This window comes from Thalassophryne amazonica, chromosome 22 (genome assembly GCF_902500255.1).
Source record: "Thalassophryne amazonica chromosome 22, fThaAma1.1, whole genome shotgun sequence".
Classification (NCBI taxonomy): domain Eukaryota; kingdom Metazoa; phylum Chordata; class Actinopteri; order Batrachoidiformes; family Batrachoididae; genus Thalassophryne; species Thalassophryne amazonica.
In genome coordinates, this window is record NC_047124.1 from 38,421,980 (window position 1) to 38,449,812 (window position 27,833).

At 40.9% G+C, this 27,833-nt stretch overlaps 1 protein-coding gene across 1 annotated transcript; it reads left to right on the forward strand.

The window, feature by feature from the left end:
- lamtor4 (late endosomal/lysosomal adaptor, MAPK and MTOR activator 4) lies at window positions 1–27,760 on the forward strand. The gene is made up of 4 exons (XM_034163576.1): window positions 1–73; window positions 13,310–13,393; window positions 23,162–23,282; window positions 27,371–27,760. Exons 1-4 carry the CDS (start codon window positions 71–73, stop codon window positions 27,466–27,468), a joined length of 306 nt encoding a protein of 101 aa, XP_034019467.1. The 5' UTR covers window positions 1–70; the 3' UTR covers window positions 27,469–27,760.
- The last annotated feature ends 73 nt before the right edge of the window (window positions 27,761–27,833 follow it).

Consider the following 27,833-nt stretch of genomic DNA (forward strand, 5'->3'; position numbering starts at 1 on the left):
GCTGTGTGTTTACCAGAAGAAGAGGAGGAGTCACGTGACCCGAGTGTAAGCAGGACGGTGTGCGGTGAAAATGGTACGTCTTTATTTTTCTTTATTTTGTGTTTTTTTTGTCTTTAAAACGTGTCGTTATTTTGTTTTTCGTTTATGATGATTTTGACAGTGATTGGTAAAACCTTCAGCTTCATTTACTGTTTTTTTTTCAAAATCTGCAACTTTGAACTTTTTCACGTTAAAACACCTTACAAATGTCACGCGAGTCCTCGCGATTTTATCTTATAAAATTGAGCCAAGAGGTTTTCTTGGTGTTTATGTGAATAATCACGTGATTTCTTTAGTCTTCTTGGTTTTAATACGGAAGCTTCTGGGTTCAAATCCCACTCCTGCCACGTTTCTCCATGTCATATGGAGTTGGGTCAGGAAGTGCATCCAGCGTAAAACCTGTGCCAAATCAACATGCAGATCCACCTCAGGTTTACAGTGTCGACCGGAGAGAGACCAGTGTTGTATAAAATACTTCACTACTGTACTTAAGTACGTTTTGGGAAACTTTGTACTTTACTTCAGTTTTTTAATTCAGCTTACTTTCACTTTTACTTCACTACATTTCCGACCTTAATTGCATACTTCTACTCCGATAGATTTTCTATGCGTCATGCTGTTACTCGTGGCAAAAAAAAAAAACACACACGAAAAAAAGTTGTTTTCACCCAGAGACACCACTGATTACTAGTGACTGCAACGAAGTCAGGCCGATTTGTCTTGAGTCATGTCCGGTAGGCTTTTTTTTACAGTTGCACACTTGGGGGGTGTTTGTCAGGAAAATGATAATTTCTCACCATTGATTACAGACCTGCAGCGGGTCTGTAATCAACTTTTTTTGCAGCGCGGCTTTGCTTTGAACCTTGAACCAATCGAAGCAGTGATTCGCAGGTCGAAGCAGTGCGTTGATCTGTGATTCGTGGATTTTATTTTGCTTTAGCCTAATTTTTTCTCATTAAAACCCTGAAGAGCATATGTCTGTGAGTAATATTTAATATTTTTATGTTAAACCGACCTGTTATGGTCTTCTGAAACAGTTGATAGATGTATTTTATATCTTAAAACTGGACGGATACTAATGCGTTAGCATGTCTATGGCGTTTTCATTGTTAAAGTTAGCATTAAGCTGTTCGCATCAGCACGTTTGTGTTGATTTGTTTTCTGTATAATTATTGGCTCAGCGTTCATTGTCGTAAAAGAGTCCAATAACAACAATAATAGTCTACATAATAGACTAATAATGTTAAAATACAATTTCAGAGAAAGACAAAAAGAACCGAATGAAACAAAACACAACAGAAAAGATAAAACCATGTAACAATGAAAATAAATAAATGCATATAGAAATAATTGTTTCTTGTGAACACCTAGTGAGTAGCCTACTCTCGTTTAGGTTTTGAAACCTTGTTTCTGAAGTGTTTTTGTGTGATGTGCACAATTTTCAGTATTTTGACTAATACTACCAGTCATTTACAAGCCTAGATAAACTTCAGTCCGTTATTGATTATTAACATTTACTTGTACTTTTACTTTCAATACTTGAGTACATTTAGTTGTACATTACTTGTCATACTTAAGTACAATAAATACTAGATACTTTAAGACTTTTACTTGAGTAGCATTTCATTCAGTGACTTGAACTTCTACAAAAGTCATTTTTTAAATGGGTATCTGTACTTTTACTTATGTGTGATTTTCTGGTACTTTATACAACACTGAGAGAGACCTCGGTTTCTGCCAAAGAGACCGAGTGTCTCTGTGCCACGGCTTTAAAGGTCAAATGATCAGCCGAAAGAGGGCTTTCAAACACGTCCAAATCAGAAAACTGGAAAATGCATATAAAAGGATATGCATTCATTCTTATATTTTTATGTTTTTAATCTGTGAGCCAGTCATCAAATTTGACCTAATCGGTACCACTTATAACCACCAATAACCAGCAAAAATCTATTTAAGCATAAAAATTCAAAAAGAAAAAATAATATAGCACCTTCAACTGCACCACAGACTAAAACAGTTAAATGTGGTCTATTAAACATTAGGTCTCTCTCTTCTAAGTCCCTGTTAGTAAATGATATAATAATTGATCAACATATTGATTTATTCTGCCTTACAGAAACCTGGTTACAGCAGGATGAATATGTTAGTTTAAATGAGTCAACACCCCCGAGTCACACCAACTGTCAGAACGCTCGTAGCACGGGCCGAGGAGGAGGATTAGCAGCAATCTTCCACTCCAGCTTATTAATTAATCAAAAACCCAGACAGAGCTTTAATTCATTTGAAAGCTTGACTCTTAGTCTTGTCCAAATTGGAAGTCCCAAAAACCAGTTTTATTTGTTGTTATCTATCGTCCACCTGGTCGTTACTGTGAGTTTCTCTGTGAATTTTCAGACCTTTTGTCTGACTTAGTGCTTAGCTCAGATAAGATAATTATAGTGGGTGATTTTAACATCCACATAGATGCTGAGAATGACAGCCTCAACACTGCATTTAATCTATTATTAGATTCAATTGGCTTTGCTCAAAATGTAAATGAGTCCACCCACGACTTTAATCATATCTTAGATCTTGTTCTGACTTATGGTATGGAAATTGAAGACTTAACAGTATTCCCTGAAAACCCCCTTCTGTCTGATCATTTCTTAATAACATTTACATTTACTCTGATGGACTACCCAGCAGTGGGGAATAAGTTTCATTACAGTAGAAGTCTTTCAGAAAGCGCTGTAACTAGGTTTAAGGATATGATTCCTTCTTTATGTTCTCTAATGCCATATACCAACACAGTGCAGAGTAGCTACCTAAACTCTGTAAGTGAGATAGAGTATCTCGTCAATAGTTTTACATCCTCATTGAAGACAACTTTGGATGCTGTAGCTCCTCTGAAAAAGAGAGCTTTAAATCAGAAGTGCCTGACTCCATGGTATAACTCACAAACTCGCAGCTTAAAGCAGATAACCCGTAAGTTGGAGAGGAAATGGCGTCTCACCAATTTAGAAGATCTTCACTTAGCCTGGAAAAAGAGTCTGTTGCTCTATAAAAAAGCCCTCCGTAAAGCTAGGACATCTTACTACTCATCACTAATTGAAGAAAATAAGAACAACCCCAGGTTTCTTTTCAGCACTGTAGCCAGGCTGACAAAGAATCAGAGCTCTATTGAGCTGAGTATTCCTTTAACTTTAACTAGTAATGACTTCATGACTTTCTTTGCTAATGAAATTCTAACTATTAGAGAAAAAAAATTACTCATAACCATCCCAAAGACGTATCGTTATCTTTGGCTGCTTTCAGTGATGCTGGTATTTGGTTAGACTCTTTCTCTCCGATTGTTCTGTCTGAGTTATTTTCATTAGTTACTTCATCCAAACCATCAACATGTCTATTAGACCCCATTCCTACCAGGCTGCTCAAGGAAGCCCTACCATTAATTAATGCTTCGATCTTAAATATGATCAATCTATCTTTATTAGTTGGCTATGTACCACAGGCTTTTAAGGTAGCAGTAATTAAACCATTACTTAAAAAGCCATCACTTGACCCAGCTATCTTAGCTAATTATAGGCCAATCTCCAACCTTCCTTTTCTCTCAAAAATTCTTGAAAGGGTAGTTGTTAAACAGCTAACTGATCATCTGCAGAGGAATGGTCTATTTGAAGAGTTTCAGTCAGGGTTTAGAATTCATCATAGTACAGAAACAGCATTAGTGAAGGTTACAAATGATCTTCTTATGCCCTCAGACAGTGGACTCATCTCTGTGCTTGTTCTGTTAGACCTCAGTGCTGCTTTTGATACTGTTGACCATAAAATTTTATTACAGAGATTAGAGCATGCCATAGGTATTAAAGGCACTGCGCTGCAGTGGTTTGAATCATATTTATCTAATAGATTACAATTTGTTCATGTAAATGGGGAATCTTCTTCACAGACTAAGGTTAATTATGGAGTTCCACAAGGTTCTGTGCTAGGACCAATTTTATTCACTTTATACATGTTTCCCTTAGGCAGTATTATTAGACAGCATTGCTTAAATTTTCATTGTTACGCAGATGATACCCAGCTTTATCTATCCATGAAGCCAGGGGACACACACCAATTAGCTAAACTGCAGGGTTGTCTTACAGACATAAAGACATGGATGACCTCTAATTTCCTGCTTTTAAACTCAGATAAAACTGAAGTTATTGTACTTGGCCCCACAAATCTTAGAAACATGGTGTCTAACCAGATCCTTACTCTGGATGGCATTACCCTGACCTCTAGTAATACTGTGAGAAATCTTGGAGTCATTTTTGATCAGGATATGTCATTCAATGCGCATATTAAACAAATATGTAGGACTGCTTTTTTGCATTTGCGCAATATCTCTAAAATTAGAAAGGTCTTGTCTCAGAGTGATGCTGAAAAACTAATTCATGCATTTATTTCCTCTAGGCTGGACTATTGTAATTCATTATTATCAGGTTGTCCTAAAAGTTCCCTGAAAAGCCTTCAGTTAATTCAAAATGCTGCAGCTAGAGTACTGACGGGGACTAGAAGGAGAAAGCATATCTCACCCATATTGGCCTCTCTTCATTGGCTTCCTGTTAATTCTAGAATAGAATTTAAAATTCTTATTCTTACTTATAAGGTTTTGAATAATCAGGTCCCATCTTATCTTAGGGACCTCATAGTACCATATCACCCCAATAGAGCGCTTCGCTCTCAGACTGCAGGCTTACTTGTAGTTCCTAGGGTTTGTAAGAGTAGAATGGGAGGCAGAGCCTTCAGCTTTCAGGCTCCTCTCCTGTGGAACCAGCTCCCAATTCAGATCAGGGAGACAGACACCCTCTCTACTTTTAAGATTAGGCTTAAAACCTTCCTTTTTGCTAAAGCTTATAGTTAGGACTGGATCAGGTGACCCTGAACCATCCCTTAGTTATGCTGCTATAGACTTAGACTGCTGGGGGGTTCCCATGATGCACTGTTTCTTTCTCTTTTTGCTCTGTATGCACCACTCTGCATTTAATCATTAGTATTGATCTCTGCTCCCCTCCACAGCATGTCTTTTTCCTGGTTCTCTCCCTCAGCCCCAACCAGTCCCAGCAGAAGACTGCCCCTCCCTGAGCCTGGTTCTGCTGGAGGTTTCTTCCTGTTAAAAGGGAGTTTTTCCTTCCCACTGTCGCCAAGTGCTTGCTCACAGGGGGTCGTTTTGACCGTTGGGGTTTTTCCGTAATTATTGTATGGCCTTGCCTAACAATATAAAGCGCCTTGGGGCAGCTGTTTGTTGTGATTTGGCGCTATATAAATAAAATTGATTTGATTTGATTTGACTTAAGGCAGAGAGAACATAAAGAGGGCCGACTTCCTATATGCTGTTTTGTAATTGGCTGATCGCTGGCCGCCATTTTGAATGTGTGTAACTGGGTGTTGCTATAGATGCACAATGGCAGTCTTTATGTCACTCTAGGGTCGTATTAGAGGCAAAAGTTTCTGTTGATGTGCATGTTTCATGATCATGGATCATAACTATCATACCAGCAACATCAGAAAACATCAAGATCTAAAGCAGGGGTGGCCAAGTTCGGTCCTCGAGAGCCACATTCCTGACACTCTTAGTTGTCTCCCTGCTCCAACACACCTGAATCCAATGAAAGGCTCATTAAAAGTCTGCTAACGAGTCTTTCATTGGATTCAGGTATGTTGGAGCAGAGAGACAACTAAGAGTGTCAGGAATGTGGCTCTCGAGGACCGAACTTGGCCACCCCTGATCTAAAGGAACTGAGTGTTCGGCTATCAATTGCACCAAGTACACTAAAACAATCAAGGAAGTGGCATTCTACTCCTTTCTAAAGGGTATCGTTAAGAAATGATTCGATCCACAGACATCAATAACCTGTTTCCGTAACGATTCCCTTATCGGTCCTTCAGAGTGGCCATTGTTTTTGGGGGTGTTTGTCAGGAAAATTATCATTTCTCTACATTGATTACAGACCCTGCAGTGGGTCTGATTAGTCTCAACAGAAATGCAAAGTTTATGATAATTCATTAAACGTGTTGGCCACCAGGGGGTGCCAAAGTTGTATGAAAAACACTAATTTGCCCACTTTGGCGCGGCCTGGTGGCCAACACATACAATCCCCCACTGATTTTTTGTTGTTTTAAAGAGGGTAAGTCTTGCCCTTTCTAATACAATAAAAATCTTGCTGGGGGATTAAACGCGTATTGAGTAATAGGGTGATTCTCATGAAGGTGGTACAACTCATAGCAAAAATCAGAAACCATTACACACATTATGTTTTTCCACCTTTATATTAAATATGATCTAATTTCACTATTAAATTTGAATTTATAATCCACATGGACATTTTTGAGGTATTTTTAGACATTTTTAGAGACATTGGGAGAAAAAATTTCATTACGGTAACACATATTTCATTAGAAATATGACGTACCAAAATTATATTTTTTTACTTTTTATTGAAATATTCTTAAAGGTAGTAAGTATCACCCGCATTTTTTATTATTAACACATACAAACATTTTTATGTAAACAATTATTTCATCACCGTAACATTTCATCAGTTTTTCACATTAATTTTCCTATTGATTTTGTTTTAAAGGACTGCACTGAAAAAAACGTTATTAGTAGTTATTAGGGTGTGCAAGAAGACTGTAAGGGGTAATATAACTAACTTATTACGTGACGTACAAACAACTGATTGAGTAGAGGACAGCCAAAAATCATTGAGTATTTGATTAGTACCTAGCACTGTCAAATCAAAATTCTATTTTTTTTTTTTCTTTTTTTTTTATGTACTTGGTCCAGATCTCTGGTACCACACTGAAGTACCTGGCACAGGATGTTGCAGGCAGTGGTTCAGAAATTATTTCTATGATGTCTTCCATATATCACCAAATCTTTTCGCTAGGGAACTGTACAGAGGTGAGGTAGAAACCTGTCACCTACACAGATCATATGGTATCAACTTTATACTGACCGCTGACATTCTGAAGAAAAAAAGCAAAATAATGAACATCAACAGCACTAAGATGCTGTCCAGCATACTTTCGTTAAGAATTATGAAGTGGTCATGACCCTGACCTTTGGCATCACATCCCTGTATGAACCTGCGTCTGAACTTACAAAAGAATATTTAATATTTTGACCTCCCTACTATGTTTTCTGCTCTATGAGAGGTCTTGAACATGCCTGTGTTATAGTGCCAGGATAGAGCTCTCCATCATAGTCTACAAGGACCCATGTTCCACCCTTGATGGTCTCTTTCAACTCCTGTGTATTGTTGTGAGTGAAGACAAACTCCTTGTGGGAAAAGTAGTCACAAGAGTGACTACAGAAGCAAGAAAACATCTCTAAATTTGACCCTCCTGGGCTCATGCAACAAGCTGTGGAGAAATAAGTTTTTAGCTTGATTGCAGAAACATGAGGATAGATTACCTTATCTTGTATTGTAATTTGCATTCAAATAAATAATACAAATAGAAAATGTCAAAAAAGACACAAAAGGAGAGGGACAGGGGATGTATGAATGTTGACGGCACTTACATCAACTGATTCATCTGAGGGTGGGGTTTCACTCAATTCTTTGGAGGGTTCTTTTCATTACATCTGTTTGAATTCTCTCTTCATTTTTGTCTTTCTGTAGCTGTCTGGATGGCAGCTCTGCTGCTGCCTTTAGCAATCGTCTTTCTTTTTGCTTTTGGGATCTGTTAAGATAAATTATCAGTATCGAATACTACAATGAAAGTGACAACTCGTGAAACAGGCTCGCTTTCAACCATCTATTTTACTGGAACAGGCCTACTATAGCAATGATTTTGTGTGTGTGTTTATTTACATATTTACCCTGAAGTTGTTCACTGTACCAACTTTTGTTATATGAATTGCACTACCTAAGAGGCCCCGCCCACAAAATTTCAGATTCATAGGGCAGCCATTTTGTTTTTAAATTTCACCATTTCTAAAACATCATAAATGTGAAGTTGTCTGTGTACTCATTCCATGAACTATATCTGCTGTGTGTTTGTATATATATATATATATATATATATATATATATACAGCTCTCATTTCTAGAAATCTGGCCAATTTTCTTAAATCCTCCAAACCGTGACTATCCAGGGTTGGGACCAGGAAGCAGAGTTGTAGTCTTACACACCTCTCTGCAGCTTCTCTCCCCCTGCCATCCCCTCATTACCCCATCCCCGTAGAGACGGTGCCTGCTCCCAGACTACCAATAACCAGCAAAAATCTATTTAAGCATAAAAATTCAAAAAGAAAAAATAATATAGCACCTTCAACTGCACCACAGACTAAAACAGTTAAATGTGGTCTATTAAACATTAGGTCTCTCTCTTCTAAGTCCCTGTTGGTAAATGATATAATAATTGATCAACATATTGATTTATTCTGCCTAACAGAAACCTGGTTACAGCAGGATGAATATGTTAGTTTAAATGAGTCAACACCCCCGAGTCACACTAACTGTCAGAATGCTCGTAGCACGGGCCGTGGCGGAGGATTAGCAGCAATCTTCCATTCCAGCTTATTAATTAATCAAAAACCCAGACAGAGCTTTAATTCATTTGAAAGCTTGTCTCTTAGTCTTGTCCATCCAAATTGGAAGTCCCAAAAACCAGTTTTATTTGTTATTATCTATCGTCCACCTGGTCGTTACTGTGAGTTTCTCTGTGAATTTTCAGACCTTTTGTCTGACTTAGTGCTTAGCTCAGATAAGATAATTATAGTGGGCGATTTTAACATCCACACAGATGCTGAGAATGACAGCCTCAACACTGCATTTAATCTATTATTAGACTCTATTGGCTTTGCTCAAAAAGTAAATGAGTCCACCCACCACTTTAATCATATCTTAGATCTTGTTCTGACTTATGGTATGGAAATAGAAGACTTAACAGTATTCCCTGAAAACTCCCTTCTGTCTGATCATTTCTTAATAACATTTACATTTACTCTGTTTCTTCCTGTTAAAAGGGAGTTTTTCCTTCCCACTGTAGCCAAGTGCTTGCTCACAGGGGGTCGTTTTGACCGTTGGGGTTTTACATAATTATTGTATGGCCTTGCCTTACAATATAAAGCGCCTTGGGGCAACTGTTTGTTGTGATTTGGCGCTATATAAAAAAATTGATTGATATATATATATATATATATATATATATATATATATATATATATATATATTATATATATATATATATATATATATATATATATATATATATATATATATATATTATGTTTGTGTGCACATTGTTGAGGGTTAGGAATTGTCACATACAAAATAATCTGCTCATCTCACCTCTTATTTAGGCCTACCTTTCCCTTTCCTTTCTCCTATACTGTAAAAGTTCTGGGTCATTGTAAATCCTCTGTTTCTGCACTCTGGCTCTCGATGCAGCTTTCTTACGTTCCCTTCCCTGTGCTCTTCATATTAAAGAATATAAATGAGCATTAATTATATATTTGTCTATTTGTAAAATACATTTCTTTTTTCAAAAAAGAAACTGTTCATACACATCACCGTAATATTAGCCTTCATTACCGCAACAGGCCTCTATATTACGTGGTAATGAAAGATGTTCATTACGGTAATGAATGACATTTTGCTAAAGTAGCATAAAATGGCAGAAGCTATGATGACTTGGGTAAGATATTTTTACTAACAGTTGGGCTCCTTAATACCTTACTTACAGTAAAGTGTCATATTAATGACTTTTCAAAAACTTTAAGTCTTACACATTACGGTAATGTACACCTATGGTGTGGAAATAAGGATCCGTAAGGATGAACTACACCATTAACAACATCAAAATATGACAAACAATCTTTCCTTGTAGCCATCTTCTGTCTTCTCTTCCTTGTGGTGCATTATGAGCCAAAAAATTTTCATTTAAAACAACGCTGTGATTAGGACAGGATCATGAATACAGTGCAGCGGTAATGAAAACTGCATGTTCAGACACTCTGTTTTCCTTAAATATTTTTTTGTACATTGTTGGAAGCCATTATGTCTGATTATATTCTGTTAAACTATATAATTTTACACATTTTTATATTTATTTCCAGAAAGTTTCTGAAATATTAATTACATGAAACGGATGGGAAACCATCAAATTTTTCTCCGGACGCATTACGTTGATGAATTTTTGACTTAAAAATCTTTTTAAAAATGTAGAAAATATTATTTTGGTACCAAACAATGAACTGTAACACATAACAGACATATGAAGTCTGTCCATAAAGTATAGGTCCTTTTTATTTTTTTCAAAAATTATATGGATTTCATTCATATGTTTTTACGTCAGACATGCTTGAACCCTCGTGCGCATGCGTGAGTTTTTCCACGCCTGTCGGTGACGTCATTCGCCTGTGAGCACTCCTTGTGGGAGGAGTCGTCCAGCCCCTCGTCGGAATTCCTTTGTCTGAGAAGTTGCTGAGAGACTGGCGAGTTTGTTTGATCAAAATTTTTTCTAAACCTGTGAGACACATTGAAGTGGACACGGTTCGAAAAATTAAGCTGGTTTTCGGTGAAAATTTTAACGGCTGATGAGAGATTTTGAGGTGATACTGTCGCTTTAAGGACTTCCCACAGAGCGAGACGTCGTGCAGCGCTCTCAGGCGCCGTCGTCAGCCTGTTTCAAGCTGAAAACTTCCACATTTAAGCCTCTGTTGACCCGGGATGTCGCAAGAGAACAGAGAAGTTTCAGAAGAAGTCGGTTTCAGCATTTTATCCGGATATTCCACTGTTAAAGGAGATTTTTTTAATGAAAGACGTGCGGACGGGTCCGCGCGTCGGGACGCAGCCGGTGCGGTGCGACGGCACAGGAAAAACACCTCCGTGTTGATAACCATTTGTAAAATCCAGGCGGCTTTTGATGGCTTTCAGTGGAGTGAGTATATGAGAAATTGTTTAACAGCTGGACATGTTCCAACTTGTCCTTAAGGCTTCCAACAGAGGTGTTTTTCCTGTGGCGGAGCGTCGCAGCGGCTGCGAGCCGACGCTGCGAGCCGACGCTGCTAAAATTCACCAGAATATACAAAATTTGACTTTCTCTTTTAAAAAAATAAATTTCTGGGGGAGCACCCCCAGACCCCCCATATTCAATACTGTGTTTTTACTTAACAGTTTGAAGTGAGTTTTCTTTGTTTCAGAGGGCTTCATACTCATTAAAATTCACCAGAATACACAAAATTTGACTTGGTCCCCCCACTACCACCACCACCACCCTTTTATGTACCTTTATGTTCAGGTTTTGCATTCTTTTTATGCTTTATCTGTCTCTCCTTAGAGGCTATTTAGAATAGATTTGTATGCTGTATGTGTTTATTGTATTCATTGAGGAAAAAACTGTGTGTGCCCCCACTACGCCACATTTTTTTGGGAATTGCTGCCATTGATTTTTGCCAGGAAAAAGTTTCAAGTCAGATGAAAATTTATTGCTTTAACCCATGACCTATTGCAATCCTCTGCAAGTTATAAAGTGGCAGCGGACTGCAGACGGTCCGCAGCGCCTTCCTATGCTCCAGGTCAACGAGTCTGGTTGTCCATGCGACACATAACCCTGACGACTCTGTCATTCAGGTGTCACACACTCAGGTCCTGAGGGCTTTGAAACAGGTGAACCTGTGGAAAGCAGCAGATCCAGACGGTGTCTCACCCAGATTCCTAAAGGCCTGTGCAGAACCACAGACATCTTCAACGCCTCTCGTACACAGTCAGCAGTCCAACATACCGTCAAATCCTTCACCATCATCCCCGTACCTAAGAAACCAGATGCATCCACCCTGAATGACTTCAACCTCAAACTCTTCACCCTGTACACCCACGACTGTGTATCCAACACAGACACAGTCATCATCAAATACGCCGACGACACGACCATCCTGGGCCTCACCAAGGGTGTGGACGGGGCCGGGCGCAGGGCGGTGGTCGACAGCAAACGTACCCACGGAGAGGAAAACCACCTCATCCTCAATGTGGAAAAGGCAGCAGAAACCATCACTGACTTCAACTGCACCCCCTCACCACCAGGGGGCACTGATGTGTGAGAGTGGACAGCCACAAGTTCCCCAGCCTTCATGTGTCATCTGATATGAGTTGGTCTACAAAGACTGCAGCCACTGTGAAAAAAGCTCAGAAGCAGCTGCACTTCATCAGAGGGCTCAGGAAGGCCGGGCTGAGCTGCCATGTCCTCACACAGAGTGTCCTCACCGCGGGCACCTCAGTGTGGTACGGCAACGCCACTCAGGCAGAGAGGCAGCAAAAACAGCTGGAAAAATTTATAGGACTCAACTTCCATCAATGGACTCAGTTTAAAGTCAACACTGCAAAAAGAAGGCAGTGCACATTATCAGGGACCCCCGGCACCCCGCCCACTTTCTCCTTGGGCCCAAACACACGGAACAGTGAGCAGGCGGCGGCGTCTCACACAGGGAGGGGCTGGGGACCGGAGCCTGTCCCAGCAGCCACAGGGCGAGAGGCGGGGTGCACCCTGGACAAGTGCTTCCTGCTAATGGATTTGGCTGCAAAAAACTTGTAAATATTTTGTGTCGGGGTTTGACGCTGTCGTAGTATATCATAATGTCTCCTAGTACATCAGGCAGGTCAACTCTTCTCGCTAGCTTGGTTGAATTCTTTTCAGTACTTGTCATTAAAATGTTGGGCCTGCAGCGTGTCCAGCTGGGACCAGGTCTGTGCATCCCAGACGCAGATATCTGTAGCCTTTCCACCTCACCAGTAAACAGCTGAATCTGAATTTTAGTGATTCTGGGATTTAAAAATGTAATTCTCATTGTAAAAATCAGTACTGCTGTATCATGAATATTGTTTATCGGTTTGTTCATTTATGTTCACACACTGACTTGATGAACATGGACAAGCTCTCTCCTGGTGATTTAAGAATGTTTAAATTCACTGCAGTGCCAGCGGCTCATTTCTCACATTATCTCTGCAGATCTCAACCACGTGGTTGTTTTTAAGTAAAAAAAAAAAAAAAAAAAACCCTCAACATTGATTAAAATTATATTTAGACATACTGTTTGTTCTTAAAAATTGGCTTTCTGAAAAACTACTTTTGTGATACAAATAAATTCACACACTGTTGATTTCTTCTGTTTTTGTGGATATCATAGAAAATTATCCCCCTCCGAGAAGTAAAGAAAAAGCTGTTAGTCGTCTGGTTCTTCTGTCATGTTCATAGTTGGTTCTGTGGAACATAAAGAGGACTTTCTGTTGTTCTGTTGTTTCAGACGATGGCGACGCTGACTCAGGGTCTGGAGAGGATTCCCGACCAGCTTGGTTACCTGGTCATCAGTGAGGACGGTGTACTGGCGGTAAGTCCATCATGCTCCTTTATGACATCATTAAAGTCAAAACAGTTTAAGTCTAACAGGATCAGTCTGTTTGCTGCTGGCTGAAACCATTTCAGAAACTTCTGTCTGGTTCATATTTGATTTAAATTGACCATTAGTGTAATTAAATCGTCTTACAACATCAAAGGAAATGTCCTGGATTTGCGCCACGAGCTGATCGTGGTGCAGGATGTGAAATAACCCGTGGACTACTATCTGAAATGATCTCCAAGGGTATGCCAAGTTGGACGTGGAGATCTGCATTTTCTTGGGCTGAGGAACATTTTGGTAGAGTAATGAAGTACCCAGCCTTGGAGAAATGGTTAATAATGGTTACTGCACTGAAGTCAGGTGTCCTTTCAAAGGCAGCAGTCCAGTAATGAAGCAGCCAGGGGTTGGAAGGGCTGGAGTTGACCGGAAGGTTGGCAGTGAGAGGATTTGCCTCGGGCATCAAGAGGTCTCTGTCTCAGTATGGGTCACCGGAAATGCCACTCACAATGTCCAAGGAACAGCTGCCACGCTGGCTGTTTCTGCAACGTCAGATATTCCGTGGCGCCTACCTTCAACCCGCACGGGATTCCACAAACCCAAACCTATTCTAAGGCACCTTACAGATATGACTTTGGAATCATCTGTGAATCACTTCACAAGAGTAAGGTCCAACGTTACCAACCCCCTGACCAAGCTCATAGACCACAGTGGTAAGGAAGAGCCCAAGAAACCTCCAGCAGACCAGACTCAGCAGGGTGACTTACAGTACACTGCGCAGAGGGCAGTCACGCTACACAGCCAGTGACAAAAAAATCTAACACAGAGTAATTATGCTTGCCAGAGATGATGGAAGTAAGTGTGACTGTAACAAGGCACTGCACTCACCGTTGAACCCTGTGTGATATTGTAGGATTTGACCACTTGTAGGGACCTCTGTTCCCATTGTACAATATATACACAGCATAACTTCTAAAATGGTGGACTGTTTTGTTTTTGGCTGCAATCACTGATGCTGTCGCGAAAAGGACATTTTTTTTGAGTTGCCAGTGAAGAAGGGAAGATGGGGTGAATGTGAGAGGTTGTGTCGGTAAGTCTTAGCCTACACAGCTAACTAGAGTAGCTGCGTCCTGTTGCCTGCAAAACCGCCTCGACACGTTTGCGTCATAAACTGCACCATATGTCCACTTTCCACCACATCCTCACTTTTTCTTTGCATTTTCACTTTGTTTGCATGTAACGTGCCTAAAAACTCAGAGAAAATGCTGTGTTTCTGTCCCCGGAACTACAGAAATGACATCATATGCATCATATTTGACCCCTTTAGCGCCTGCCTCAAATGAGACTGAGCTGCCCAGTTCTAAAGTCCAGCAGGTATAGTGTCGGTTAGTACAAAGAAGTCAAGTGGTTTACAGGTTTACTTTAAGTTGTAAAGATATATTTGTACATTCTTGTTGGAATACGACTAGAGGAGTGTTTTGTTTTGTTTTTAGCTGCATTCACTGCAATTTATTGTCTGGAACAGCCCCAGATTACAAGAAAGGGGGAAGGGGGGCATACTGCCCAACCCTCTGGTTATTTAGGGAGTAGCCCTGTTGTGTCTGATGATTTGCAGAGGTTAATGCTGGACTGTCCGGTCGCAAATATCTGTTTTAAAACTAAATTTGCGGATCATCAGGCACAAGGGGTTTATTCCCGTTCTAATCCAATTTTATTGTTTGCATGGTTTATTTTTTTGTAAGTAATTCAACCTGGATCCATGTTCTCAGCAAAAGACCACTCAGGACTTCATCTAAACCTGCATAATAATATAGTTTGATAAAACTGTTACGCAGAACGTAGTGTGAGGGAAATGTTGCTCGAGTTCTGGTTCCGAATCATCAAATAATCACCGTTAGTACTGTATTTATCAGTTTTCACAGCAGTAATTACAATATTTACATTGGTCGGTGAAGCTTACCGTAGCAACAGGGTCTTCATGCCAAACTGTAAGAAGCACAGATTTCTCCATCTGGTCAACTGCATTGAGTCATTCTGTATCAGAAACCACATCAATACGTTCGTGTGGATTAAATTCACCCATTTCAGCATCGTCATCGCTGCTCCAGTTTCTCTCGCTCTCAGCTGACAATGCCATTATTACCTCCACCAAGGAGGTTATGTTTTCAATCGCGTCCGTTTCTTGGTTGGTTGGTTGGTTGGTTGGTTTGTTAGCAGGATTACTCAAAAAATCCTCAACGGATTTCAATGAAATTTTTACCAGGGGTGTATCTTGGCCTAACTTAGAAGTCATTAAATTTTGGTAATGATCCGGAACACGATCTGGATCCAGTATTTTTTAAGGATTCTTTATCATTGTAGGATAGGGCCAATTTCAACATTTTTGCATCTGACTTCATGACGATGGGTCACAAAGGCTGAACAAAAATTAAGTTACGACACAACAATAATTTAGCATTTGTTTCTCCTCATTGAATAAACTTATTATAGAAAATAAAAAAAAACTCGTGTAGTTCATGCAGTTTCTCTTAAGAAATACATTTGCTGAAGATCTAAGGTTTTAACCCTCTGGGGCCGACGCCACTGTATACGACGGCTGAGACCAAGCTTTACTGAATTATAAATAACTTTTTAATGATATGAGATAGAAACTTACTTTTTTTTTTTTTTGCTGAAACGTTAACTCCGCGGACTTTCAAGCCACCATATACCGTCTTTGTACTCCTCATAGAAGCTGTGTGATGATGTGAGCAGTGTCAGTGTCCAATCGGAATTGGTTCACCGTCACATGGTTTTCCAAAATCCAATCATAGGGCAGATTCACCTCACGTGACACACCAAAGATTGTTTTTAGGAGTGATGTGTTACTAGTTTATTATAGTTTGCTGTGTGTTTTGAATAAACGTGTGTGGAAAATTATTTCCTGCTTTACTTTTTCCTTTCTTATTTCTGATTGTAAACCTTTATTACACTTATAAAACACAACTATAGCATATATATTTTAAAAGTACAGGTTGTCCTGAAAAAAAAGAGATATAAAACTTGATTGTGGGTGTCAGGGTGTGTACTAGCTCGGGGTGATGTTATGGGTTTGTACCCTATTGTCATTTGGTTCTTGTAAGTGCTTGACGTGTGGTGCTTGACATGTTGGCATCAGAATTTTGGCTCTCTGTTGGGACTGTTTACACAGAGACTGCTACCTGCTGCTTTGGACTTGAATTAACAGTCTTTTTCAAGACTTTTTTACCTTTTTACTTTTTTTTTTTTTTACATTTTTACTGTGCTCCAACGCCTAAGGAAGACCTCTAACGGTCGAAACATCGCAACGGAGCACTTTTATCAGCTAACTTTCATCAGCGTTGGCAAGCTAACTAGCTTGCTAACGCTTTCGTTTTTATTTTTTTTATTTATTTTTTTTTATTTTTTCTCTTTTAGCACTGTTGTCGTGCGTTATCTGTGCTGCTCCACAGCGTGTTTAGTTGATTTAAATTTTATTTTAGCAACGTTGTCGTGCGTTCGCTGTTGTCATGCGTTGCCTGTGCTGCTTCATGGCCTGTTTGGTGCCTTGATTGGGGCACTCCTTCTGCTGAATCACCTTTAAATTATTTACACATTATTCACTTCGTGTGTTTTTAGGAATCCGCTAGGTTGCGTAGCTACTAGCTCTTAGCCGATTTAGCATGGCGGCTTCTCCTGTCTCACCCGCACTTTTCTGCTCTGGGTGTGAAATGTTTAGTTATTCCTCGGCCTCCTTTAGCAGTAACGGTACTTGTAATAAGTGCAGCGTATTCGTAGCTTTGGAGGCCAGGCTGGGCGAATTGGAGACTCGGCTCCGCACCGTGGAAAATTCTACAGCTAGCCAGGCCCCTGTAGTCGGTGCGGACCAAGGTAGCTTAGCCGCCGCTAGTTCCCCCCTGGCAGATCCCGGGCAGTCGGGAAAGCAGGCCGACTGGGTGACTGTGAGGAGGAAGCGTAGCCCTAAACAGAAGCCCCGTGTACACCGCCAACCCGTTCACATCTCTAACCGTTTTTCCCCACTCGACGATACACTCGCCGAGGATCAAACTCTGGTTATTGGCGACTCTGTTTTGAGAAATGTGAAGTTAGCGACACCAGCAACCATTGTCAATTGTCTTCCGGGGGCCAGAGCAGGCGACATCGAAGGACATTTGAAATTGCTGGCTAAGGCTAAGCGTAAATTTGGTAAGATTGTAATTCACGTCGGCAGTAATGACACTCGGTTACGCCAATCGGAGGTCACTAAAATTAACATTAAATCGGTGTGTAACTTTGCAAAAACAATGTCGGACTCTGTTGTTTTCTCTGGGCCCCTCCCCAATCGGACCGGGAGTGACATGTTTAGCCGCATGTTCTCCTTGAATTGCTGGCTGTCTGAGTGGTGTCCAAAAAATGAGGTGGGCTTCATTGATAATTGGCAAAGCTTCTGGGGAAAACCTGGTCTTGTTAGGAGAGACGGCATCCATCCCACTTTAGATGGAGCAGCTCTCATTTCTAGAAATCTGGCCAATTTTCTTGGATCCTCCAAACTGTGACTGTCCTGCGTTGGGACCAGGAGGCAGAGCTGTGGTCTTATACACCTCTCTGCAGCTTCTCTCCCCCTGCCATCCCCTCGTTGCCCCATCCCCGTAGAGACGGTGCCTGCTCCCAGACCACCAATAACCAGCAAAAATCTATTTAAGCATAAAAATTCAAAAAGAAAAAATAATATAGCACCTTCAACTGCACCACAGACTAAAACAGTTAAATGTGGTCTATTAAACATTAGGTCTCTCTCTTCTAAGTCCCTGTTGGTAAATGATATAATAATTGATCAACGTATTGATTTATTCTGCCTAACAGAAACCTGGTTACAGCAGGATGAATATGTTAGTTTAAATGAGTCAACACCCCCGAGTCACACTAACTGTCAGAATGCTCGTAGCACGGGCCGTGGCGGAGGATTAGCAGCAATCTTCCATTCCAGCTTATTAATTAATCAAAAACCTAGACAGAGCTTTAATTCATTTGAAAGCTTGTCTCTTAGTCTTGTCCATCCAAATTGGAAGTCCCAAAAACCAGTTTTATTTGTTATTATCTATCGTCCACCTGGTCGTTACTGTGAGTTTCTCTGTGAATTTTCAGACCTTTTGTCTGACTTAGTGCTTAGCTCAGATAAGATAATTATAGTGGGCGATTTTAATATCCACACAGATGCTGAGAATGACAGCCTCAACACTGCATTTAATCTATTATTAGACTCTATTGGCTTTGCTCAAAAAGTAAATGAGTCCACCCACCACTTTAATCATATCTTAGATCTTGTTCTGACTTATGGTATGGAAATAGAAGACTTAACAGTATTCCCTGAAAACTCCCTTCTGTCTGATCATTTTTTAATAACATTTACATTTACCCTGATGGACTACCCTGCAGTGGGGAATAAGTTTCATTACACTAGAAGTCTTTCAGGAAGCGCTGTAACTAGGTTTAAGGATATGATTCCTTTGTTATGTTCTCTAATGTCATATACCAACACAGAGCAGAGTAGCTACCTAAACTCTGTAAGGGAGATAGAGTATCTCGTCAATAGTTTTGCATCCTCTTTGAAGACAGCTTTGGATGCTGTAGCTCCTCTGAAAAAGAGAGCTTTAAATCAGAAGAGTCTGACTCCGTGGTATAACTCACAAACTCGTAGCTTAAAGCAGATAACCCGTAAGTTGGAGAGGAAATGGCGTCTCACTAATTTAGAAGATCTTCACTTAGCCTGGAAAAAGAGTTTGTTGCTCTATAAAAAAGCTCTCCGTAAAGCTAGGACATCTTTCTACTCATCACTAATTGAAGAAAATAAGAACAACCCCAGGTTTCTTTTCAGCACTGTAGCCAGGCTGACAAAGAGTCAGAGCTCTATTGAGCTGAGTATTCCATTAACTTTAACTAGTAATGACTTCATGACTTTCTTTGCTAACAAAATTTTGACTATTAGAGAAAAAATTACTCATAACCATCCCAAAGATGTATCGTTATCTTTGGCTGCTTTCAGTGATGCCGGTATTTGGTTAGACTCTTTCTCTCCGGTTGTTCTGTCTGAGTTATTTTCATTGGTTGCTTCGTCCAAACCATCGGCATGTTTATTGGACCCCATTCCTGCCAGGCTGCTCAAGGAAGTCCTACCATTATTTAATGCTTCAATCTTAAATATGATCAATCTATCTTTGTTAGTTGGTTATGTACCACAGGCCTTTAAGGTGGCAGTAATTAAACCATTACTTAAAAAGCCATCACTTGACCCAGCTATCTTAGCTAATTATAGGCCAATTTCCAACCTTCCTTTTCTCTCAAAGATTCTTGAGAGGGTAGTTGTAAAACAGCTAACTGATCACCTGCAGAGGAATGGTCTATTTGAAGAGTTTCAGTCAGGTTTTAGAATTCATCATAGTACAGAAACAGCATTAGTGAAGGTTACAAATGATCTTCTTATGGCTTCGGACAGTGGACTTATCTCTGTGCTTGTTCTGTTGGACCTCAGTGCTGCTTTTGATACTGTTGACCATAAAATTTTATTACAGAGATTAGAGCATGTCATAGGTATTAAAGGCACTGCGCTGCGGTGGTTTGAATCATATTTGTCTAATAGATTACAGTTTGTTCATGTAAATGGGGAATCTTCTTCACGGACTAAAGTTAATTATGGAGTTCCACAAGGTTCTGTGCTAGGACCAATTTTATTCACTTTATACATGCTTCCCTTAGGCAGTATTATTAGACGGTATTGCTTAAATTTTCATTGTTACGCAGATGATACCCAGCTTTATCTATCCATGAAGCCAGAGGATACACACCAATTAGCTAAACTGCAGGATTGTCTTACATACATAAAGACATGGATGACCTCTAATTTCCTGCTTTTAAACTCAGATAAAACTGAAGTTATTGTACTTGGCCCCACAAATCTTAGAAGCATGGTGTCTAACCAGATCGTTACTCTGGATGGCATTTCCCTGATCTCTAGTAATACTGTGAGAAATCTTGGAGTCATTTTTGATCAGGATATGTCATTCAAAGCGCATATTAAACAAATATGTAGGACTGCCTTTTTGCATTTACGCAATATCTCTAAAATCAGAAAGGTCTTGTCTCAGAGTGATGCTGAAAAACTAATTCATGCATTTATTTCCTCTAGGCTGGACTATTGTAATTCATTATTATCAGGTTGTCCTAAAAGTTCCCTAAAAAGCCTTCAGTTGGTTCAGAATGCTGCAGCTAGAGTACTGACGGGGACTAGCAGGAGAGAGCATATCTCACCCGTGTTGGCCTCTCTTCATTGGCTTCCTGTTAATTCTAGAATAGAATTTAAAATTCTTCTTCTTACTTATAAGGTTTTGAATAATCAGGTCCCATCTTATCTTAGGGACCTCATAGTACCATATTACCCCATTAGAGCGCTTCGCTCTCAGACTGCGGGCTTACTTGTAGTTCCTAGGGTTTGTAAGAGTAGAATGGGAGGCAGAGCCTTCAGCTTTCAGGCTCCTCTCCTGTGGAACCAGCTCCCAATTCAGATCAGGGAGGCAGATACCCTCTCTACTTTTAAGATTAGGCTTAAAACTTTCCTTTTCGCTAAGGCTTATAGTTAGGGCTGGATCGGGTGACCCTGGACCATCCCTTGGTTATGCTGCTTTAGACGTAGATTGTGGGGGGGTTCCTATGATGCACTGTTTCTTTCTCTTTTTGCTCCGTATGCATCACTCTGCATTTAATCATTAGTGATCGATCTCTGCCCCCCTTCACGGCATGTCTTTTTCCTGTTTTTTTCCCTCAGCCCCAACCAGTCTCAGCAGAAGACTGCCCCTCCCTGAGCCTGGTTCTGCTGCAGGTTTCTTCCTGTTAAAAGGGAGTTTTTCCTTCCCACTGTTGCCAAGTGCTTGCTCATAGGGGGTCGTTTTGACCGTTGGGGTTTTTTATAATTATTGTATGGCCTTGCCTTACAATATGGAGCGCCTTGGGGCAACTGTTTGTTGTGATTTGGCGCTATATAAGAAAAAAGTTGATTGATTGATTGATTGATTTGCCTCCCCTGATTTGATCCTTTTGGTTGCCTTTTTGATTGTTTTATATTGTGTTTTCTCTGGTTGTGTTTATTATGTATCTTTGGTGTCTTATCTTGTTGTATTCTTTTTGTTTTTGGTATTGTTTTCTGTGATCATTTGTTGTATTCATTGCATTGTTTTGCTGTAGGTCCTGGTTTTGTTTATGTTCTTTCTTTATTTTCTGTGATGGTTATTAGTTATACTTCAGCCACGTTCTGTTCTACTTTGGGTTATAATCGGTTCTATCTTATTTCCTGTGTCTGTGATGTCATATTCAGATTTGGTTCAAGTTGTGTTTATAGTCTTATTATTCTTGTGCTATTTTAGGTCTGTCACTCTGTTTCCTAGTTTGCCCTTTATTTGGTTCATGGTTCCTTTTGTTGGTCTGTGGGCACGTTATACTTTCAAAATTGGTTTTCATTTACTAACTCCTTTTTCATTTGCACTCGCACTCTCTCTCTCTCTCTCTCTTGCTTCTCATCCCGTCTCTTTGTTTCACCAGACCACACCGTCTTCCAGAACCCTCAATCACACGTGCACGTTGTTACATCACCTGTTATTTAAGCCCTCACTTCCCTCACTGCGGTGCCAGCTCATTGATCTTTGTATCTTCCTTCCAGCCCTGATATTGCCTCGTTTGCCTCAGTGTTTTTGACCTCATTCTGTTTATCTGGATTTTGTCTTCTGCCTCAGCCTCTGATATTGTATCTCTCCGTGCCTTTGACCACAACCTGTTCCTGACCACGTATTTTTTGCCTTGTCCTCATCTGTACCTTTGCTACGCTGCCTGCCTTTCTGTGTACTGGACCTTGGACTGTTTGTGAGATAAAGTTTATCATTACATCGTACATATCGTCTGAGAGTTTGCATTTCTGTCCACCCACCTTCTGTGCCACACGACCACGTATCCTGACAGCAGGATGCAGGGAGAGCTGTTAACAGCAATAATAAAACATTTATGCCAGGCGAGTGAACTGTCCAAAAAATGGCCTTAGACCCCAGAGGGTTAGCCACTGAATCTGAAACATGATGGTAGATGCATGAAACAATGTGGAATAAGTCTCTTTGCCAAAGGGTATTCCATGTGACGTCAGTGACCCTATGGCCTTGGCGGAGGTTTGCGCTTTCCGAGTGCTTCTAGTTGACATCTGCATAGCAACGCGGTCAGGGCGCAACATAACGCATCAAATGTGAAACGGTCAAATATTTTGCCACCTTCAATTTTATGGTTGGAAATCTCACACGATTAACCAGTCAGATTTGCAGAACAAATGTAATTGGATTATAATTTAGGTTTCAGCATGTTCCTCCCTGCACCCAGTCCCTTCCTGATGGTCTCTCTCTCCCCACATCTATCCAGCGCCTGTCTCACCTCCTCCAAGTGTTGCACAGTGGTTTTCCTCCGTCTGCCGCTAAACAGGCATTTTTACACATTTGTTGACGCTATTAATCCTGTGCTTGACCTGCTAGTTGCCTGTAAACTGTTTGTGGTGCTGCTGAGGGTTGGGACTGTGCACGTGCACATAGTGACATCAGTGACGCTCGCTCAGGGAGCGCCGTGTCAGTTCTGACGTCACACATGTTCATAACCAAGCTATAATATGTATGTAAGCGAACGGACCTTTAAATGTTCCACTTCTCTGCAGCAGAGTCCTGACCTGTGACCTCTGATCCTCAGTCTGCAGGTGAGCTGGAGAACGATGAGCAGACGGCGGCGGTGATGATGCAGATGGTTCGAACAGCCAGCCGGTTCAAAGTGAACGAGGCGTCTGCTGATCCTCCTTTTAAACGCATGTCAGGTAATGTGCACAGATGCACAGACGGCCAGCTGTGCACACAGCTGGTACAAGGCATGATGTTTTCCACAAGGCAGGGACAGACATGTCCACACTTAGAAGACTCCAGTTGAAGATGGTATGTAGCGGAATCACCAACTCTGCTGCACAGCCCTTCAGGAGCCTTGGAGCCTCACCATCAGGACCAGCAGACTTCCCTGGGCAAACTCTCCTCAGCTCATCACGCACCTCCTCCACCATGAAATGACACTCACAAGCAGCAGAAGAGATGGAACAGCTGCTTGGTGGAACACAGCAGCAGAGGTGGAGGCGCTGCTGTATGTACATGTCCATGTCAGAGGAACAGAGTCAAACCGGTTATAAAAACAGTTGAACTCATCTGCCATATCCCCATTACAGTGTGCCACACTCCCCCACTCCTTGTAGCCTGTGATGGCTCTCATGCCCCTCCACACTTCCTGTGTGGTGTTGTTCTGTGGTTTCCTCTCCTGGCCCTCCTCGTGCTCCTCTTCACCTCACGCTGCACCATCCTAAGCCTGTGCCAGTCTCCTGAGCTAAACATCTCCTTCCTTCTGTTAAGGAGCTGTTTCATATCCCTTTTAATCTAAGGTTTATTGTTTGGAAAACATCTAGGTTTTTATAGGTGCCACCACATCTTGTGTTTTTTTTTTTTTTTTTACTCTGCTGTGACGGGTTGTGACTGTTCAAACCAGGGACATTACTGTCCTCGGATATCCCAGAGTGCCTTGGTTATGGCCCAGTCACACGGCACACGACGAGTCCTGAACGAAGGGAATAAACTTAAAAAAAAGTCACAGTTCATTGAGAAAAGGTGGACGAAAGAGCTTTATCACTGAACAGCCCGTGAAGCAAGAGCGCAAAAGGGACGAAAGAGGAACTAAACAAAACCAAAGCTAATGATCTCTACGCTTTAAATGAAACGCTCCTGGAGCCACAGCTGGAGCAGTGTGTGTCTGCATCTCTGAGTTCCAGGACTCGGCAGTGGGACGGAGCTCATAGCACGTACAGTAGTGTTCAGAATAATAGTAGTGCTATGTGACTAAAAAAATTAATCCAGGTTTTGAGTATATTTCTTATTGTTACATAGGAAACAAGGTACCAGTAGATTCTCACAAATCCAGCAAGACCAAGCATTCATGATATGCACACTCTTAAGGCTATGAAATTGGGCTATTAGTAAAAAAAAAAAAAAAAAAGGTAGAAAAGGGGGTGTTCACAATAATAGTAGCATCTGCTGTTGACGCTACAAACTCAAAACTATTATGTTCAAACTGCTTTTTTTTATCCTGTGAATCACTAAACTAGTATTTAGTTGTATAACCACAGTTTTTCATGATTTCTTCACATCTGTGAGGCATTATTTTTGTTGGTTTGGAACCAAGATTTTGCTGGTTTACTAGTGTGCTTGGGGTCATTGTCTTGTTGAAACACCCATTTCAAGGGCATGTCCTCTTCAGCATAAGGCAACATGACCTCTTCAAGTATTTTGACATATCCAAACTGATCCATGATACCTGGTATGCGATATATAGGCCCAACACCATAGTAGGAGAAACATGCCCATATCATGATGCTTGCACCACCATGCTTCACTGTCTTCACTGTGAACTGTGGCTTGAATTCAGAGTTTGGGGGTCGTCTCACAAACTGTCTGCGGCCCTTGGACCCAAAAAGAACAATTTTACTCTCATCAGTCCACAAAATATTCCTCCATTTCTCTTTAGGCCAGTTGATGTGTTCTTTGGCAAATTGTAACCTCTTCTGCACGTCTTTTATTTAACAGAGGGACTTTGCGGGGGATTCTTGCAAATAAATTAGCTTCACACAGGCGTCTTCTAACTGTCACAGCACTTACAGGTAACTCCAGACTGTCTTTGATCATCCTGGAGCTGATCAGTGGGTGAGCCTTTGCCATTCTAGTTATTCTTCTCTCCATTTTGATGGTTGTTTTCCGTTTTCTTCCACGCGTCTCTGGTTTTTTTATCCATTTTAAAGCATTGGAGATCATTGTAGATGAACAGCCTATAATTTTTTGCACCTGCGTATAAGTTTTCCCCTCTCCAATCAACTTTTTAATCAAACTACGCTGTTCTTCTGACAATGTCTTGAACGTCCCATTTTCCTCAGGCTTTCAAAGAGGTAAAGCATGTTCAACAGGTGCTGGCTTCATCCTTAAATAGGGGACACCTGATTCACACCTGTTTGTTCCACAAAATTGACGAACTCACTGACTGAATGCCACACTACTATTATTGTGAACACCCCCTTTTCTACTTTTTTTACTAGTAGCCCAATTTCATAGCCTTAAGAGTGTGCATATCATGAATGCTTGGTCTTGTTGGATTTGTGAGAATCTACTGAATCTACTGGTACCTTGTTTCCCATGTAACAATAAGAAATATACTCAAAACCTGGATTAATCTTTTTAGTCACATAGCACTACTATTATTCTGAACACTACTGTAAGTCCTGGAGAAACTGCAAACAGAAGCTGTGGAGATCTGTGCACACGTCGGTGGATCCACCTGCTCTGGTTCCACGTCCAGAACAAAAGAGGGATCATCTCCTTCATCATCAGAATCTTCACTGTCTGTCAATACGCTGCACGCTCCATCTTACTCCAATTTAATAAAAAAAAAACAAAAAAAAAACTGGTGTGCCGTGGTCACTGCTGTATTACGTTACTAAGCCATATATATTGATTTATAACAGAAAACTGTCAAAACGGGAATAAATATGTGTAAAGATGATTGAATATATCAGAGCAGTAAATTGATCAGTCCGTGTGAACGCCGTGCATTAACTCCCCCATGTGTGGTTATTTCCACCAGCTGCTGAATTCTGTCTTCCAGAAGAGCTCTTTATATAATCTTTCGAATCACCTACCTGTTGCCACATGTACAGAAGGGCTGGATTGTCATTCCTACACTCATATTGTTTAATAAAAACATAATAAGCGCATGCAGGAGCTGCTCCTGCTGCTAATGCTGCATTCAAGTACCGTTGGAAATTACACAACTTTTATGTTTCAAATTCAGCAGTTGCTTGTGGCAAAATAATTAATTGTATCCACACAAAAGACAAATTCTTCCTTATATAAGGTGCCTGAGCGCATTGAAGCTGACCCCCCCACCCAGAATAAAAAATCCAAGCAAACAGGTTGCGTTTGCCCTGTAATTTCTGATGGTACGTGAACGCAGCAGCAGCCTCAGACAGGCTTCTGCACTGTGTGAAAACATTCAGTCGGTCGAACGAAGTCAAACTAAAAAATAACGTTACAAAAACTAAACAAATGATTAAAAAACATCAAGAACGACAGCAAAACAAAACACAAACACCTTGTATGGCAGCACCCTGACATCGAGGTGAATGTGAGGCATAATTGTAAAGCGCTTTGAGCGTCTGATGCAGATGGAAAAGCGCTATATAAATGCAGTCCATTTACCATAACTGTTCAGTGTAGTCGACCCAGTGTGACAGAACAGTGGACGAGGCTGGATTTTGGAGGAACAGAGTGCTTGGATTCCTCTGGAAGCAGGTCTACGGTCACTATGGCCACAGATCACGAGTCACCTTTTCACAGAGTCTTCTAAAAGAAGGCCTCCTTGTCCATCACAGAGCGCTTTCTTCATGTCACAAACAGAAATCTATAAAATATTTGTGGTCTGTGTCATACGTACGGTTTCTTTGCTGTTCTACTCCCAACTCAGACTACTGTGACATCCATTTGTGTGTGTTTGCGTTTCTCTCTGTTGTGTGTGTGTGTGTGTGTGTGTGTTGTGTGTGTGTGTGTGTGTGTGTGTGTGTGTGTGTGTGTGTGTGTGTGTGTGTGTGTGTGTGTGTGTGTGTGTGTGTGTGTGTGTGTGGGACGGTACCTCAGCACAGACCCACAGACAGGAAAGAGCAGCCTGGACTGAGTCTTACAGCTGGTCTTAGTGTCCCTGCTTTAGTCTTAGTATTTTCCCACATTAGCCTTTCTTTTTGTTTTTTCTTTGACATTCTGTCTGGGGTAAAGACATTTTGTACAGGTCAGAGGTTAACGTCTAATTTGGGTGTGTCTCTGTCCACAGTGATTCTCGAGGATTTTGTCTACACGCTGACGGTTTCTGGACAGAAAGTATTTGTGGTCAAACGTCAGCATAACCAGCATGAGCCGCTCACCATTTAAAGATGGACTGCAGTGCCCCCTGCAGGTGGCCATCTGACCCTGAAGCACCTCTGCCTCCAGTGGACGTCCTCCCGGTGCACACGTGGACAGTAAAACCAGCTCCTGATGCCGTGTGCCACAGAGCGTCATGGATCTCTGCAGACAGGATGACCACCTGAAATCTTTTTTTTTTCTCTGTTGCTAATTGATGGTGAAATCATTTTGCCATGATGCTGAACCTGCTGAAACTTTCTTGGCTGAAAGTTGGTGCTGCTTCAGAAACATGTTTCACTGTAATAAACGGTTCAAGCCTCTTTTCTTCAATGTGTGGAGAGAAACAAAATCCATATTCCTGAGTTATGATTCTGCAATCAGGAAAACAACCA

Coding starts and splice junctions, on each gene's coding strand:
- lamtor4 (XM_034163576.1), top strand. Junction 13,394..23,161: donor GTGAGGACGGTGTACTGGCG/GTAAGTCCATCA, acceptor TCTGATCCTCAG/TCTGCAGGTGAGCTGGAGAA. Junction 23,283..27,370: donor TCCTTTTAAACGCATGTCAG/GTAATGTGCACA, acceptor CTCTGTCCACAG/TGATTCTCGAGGATTTTGTC.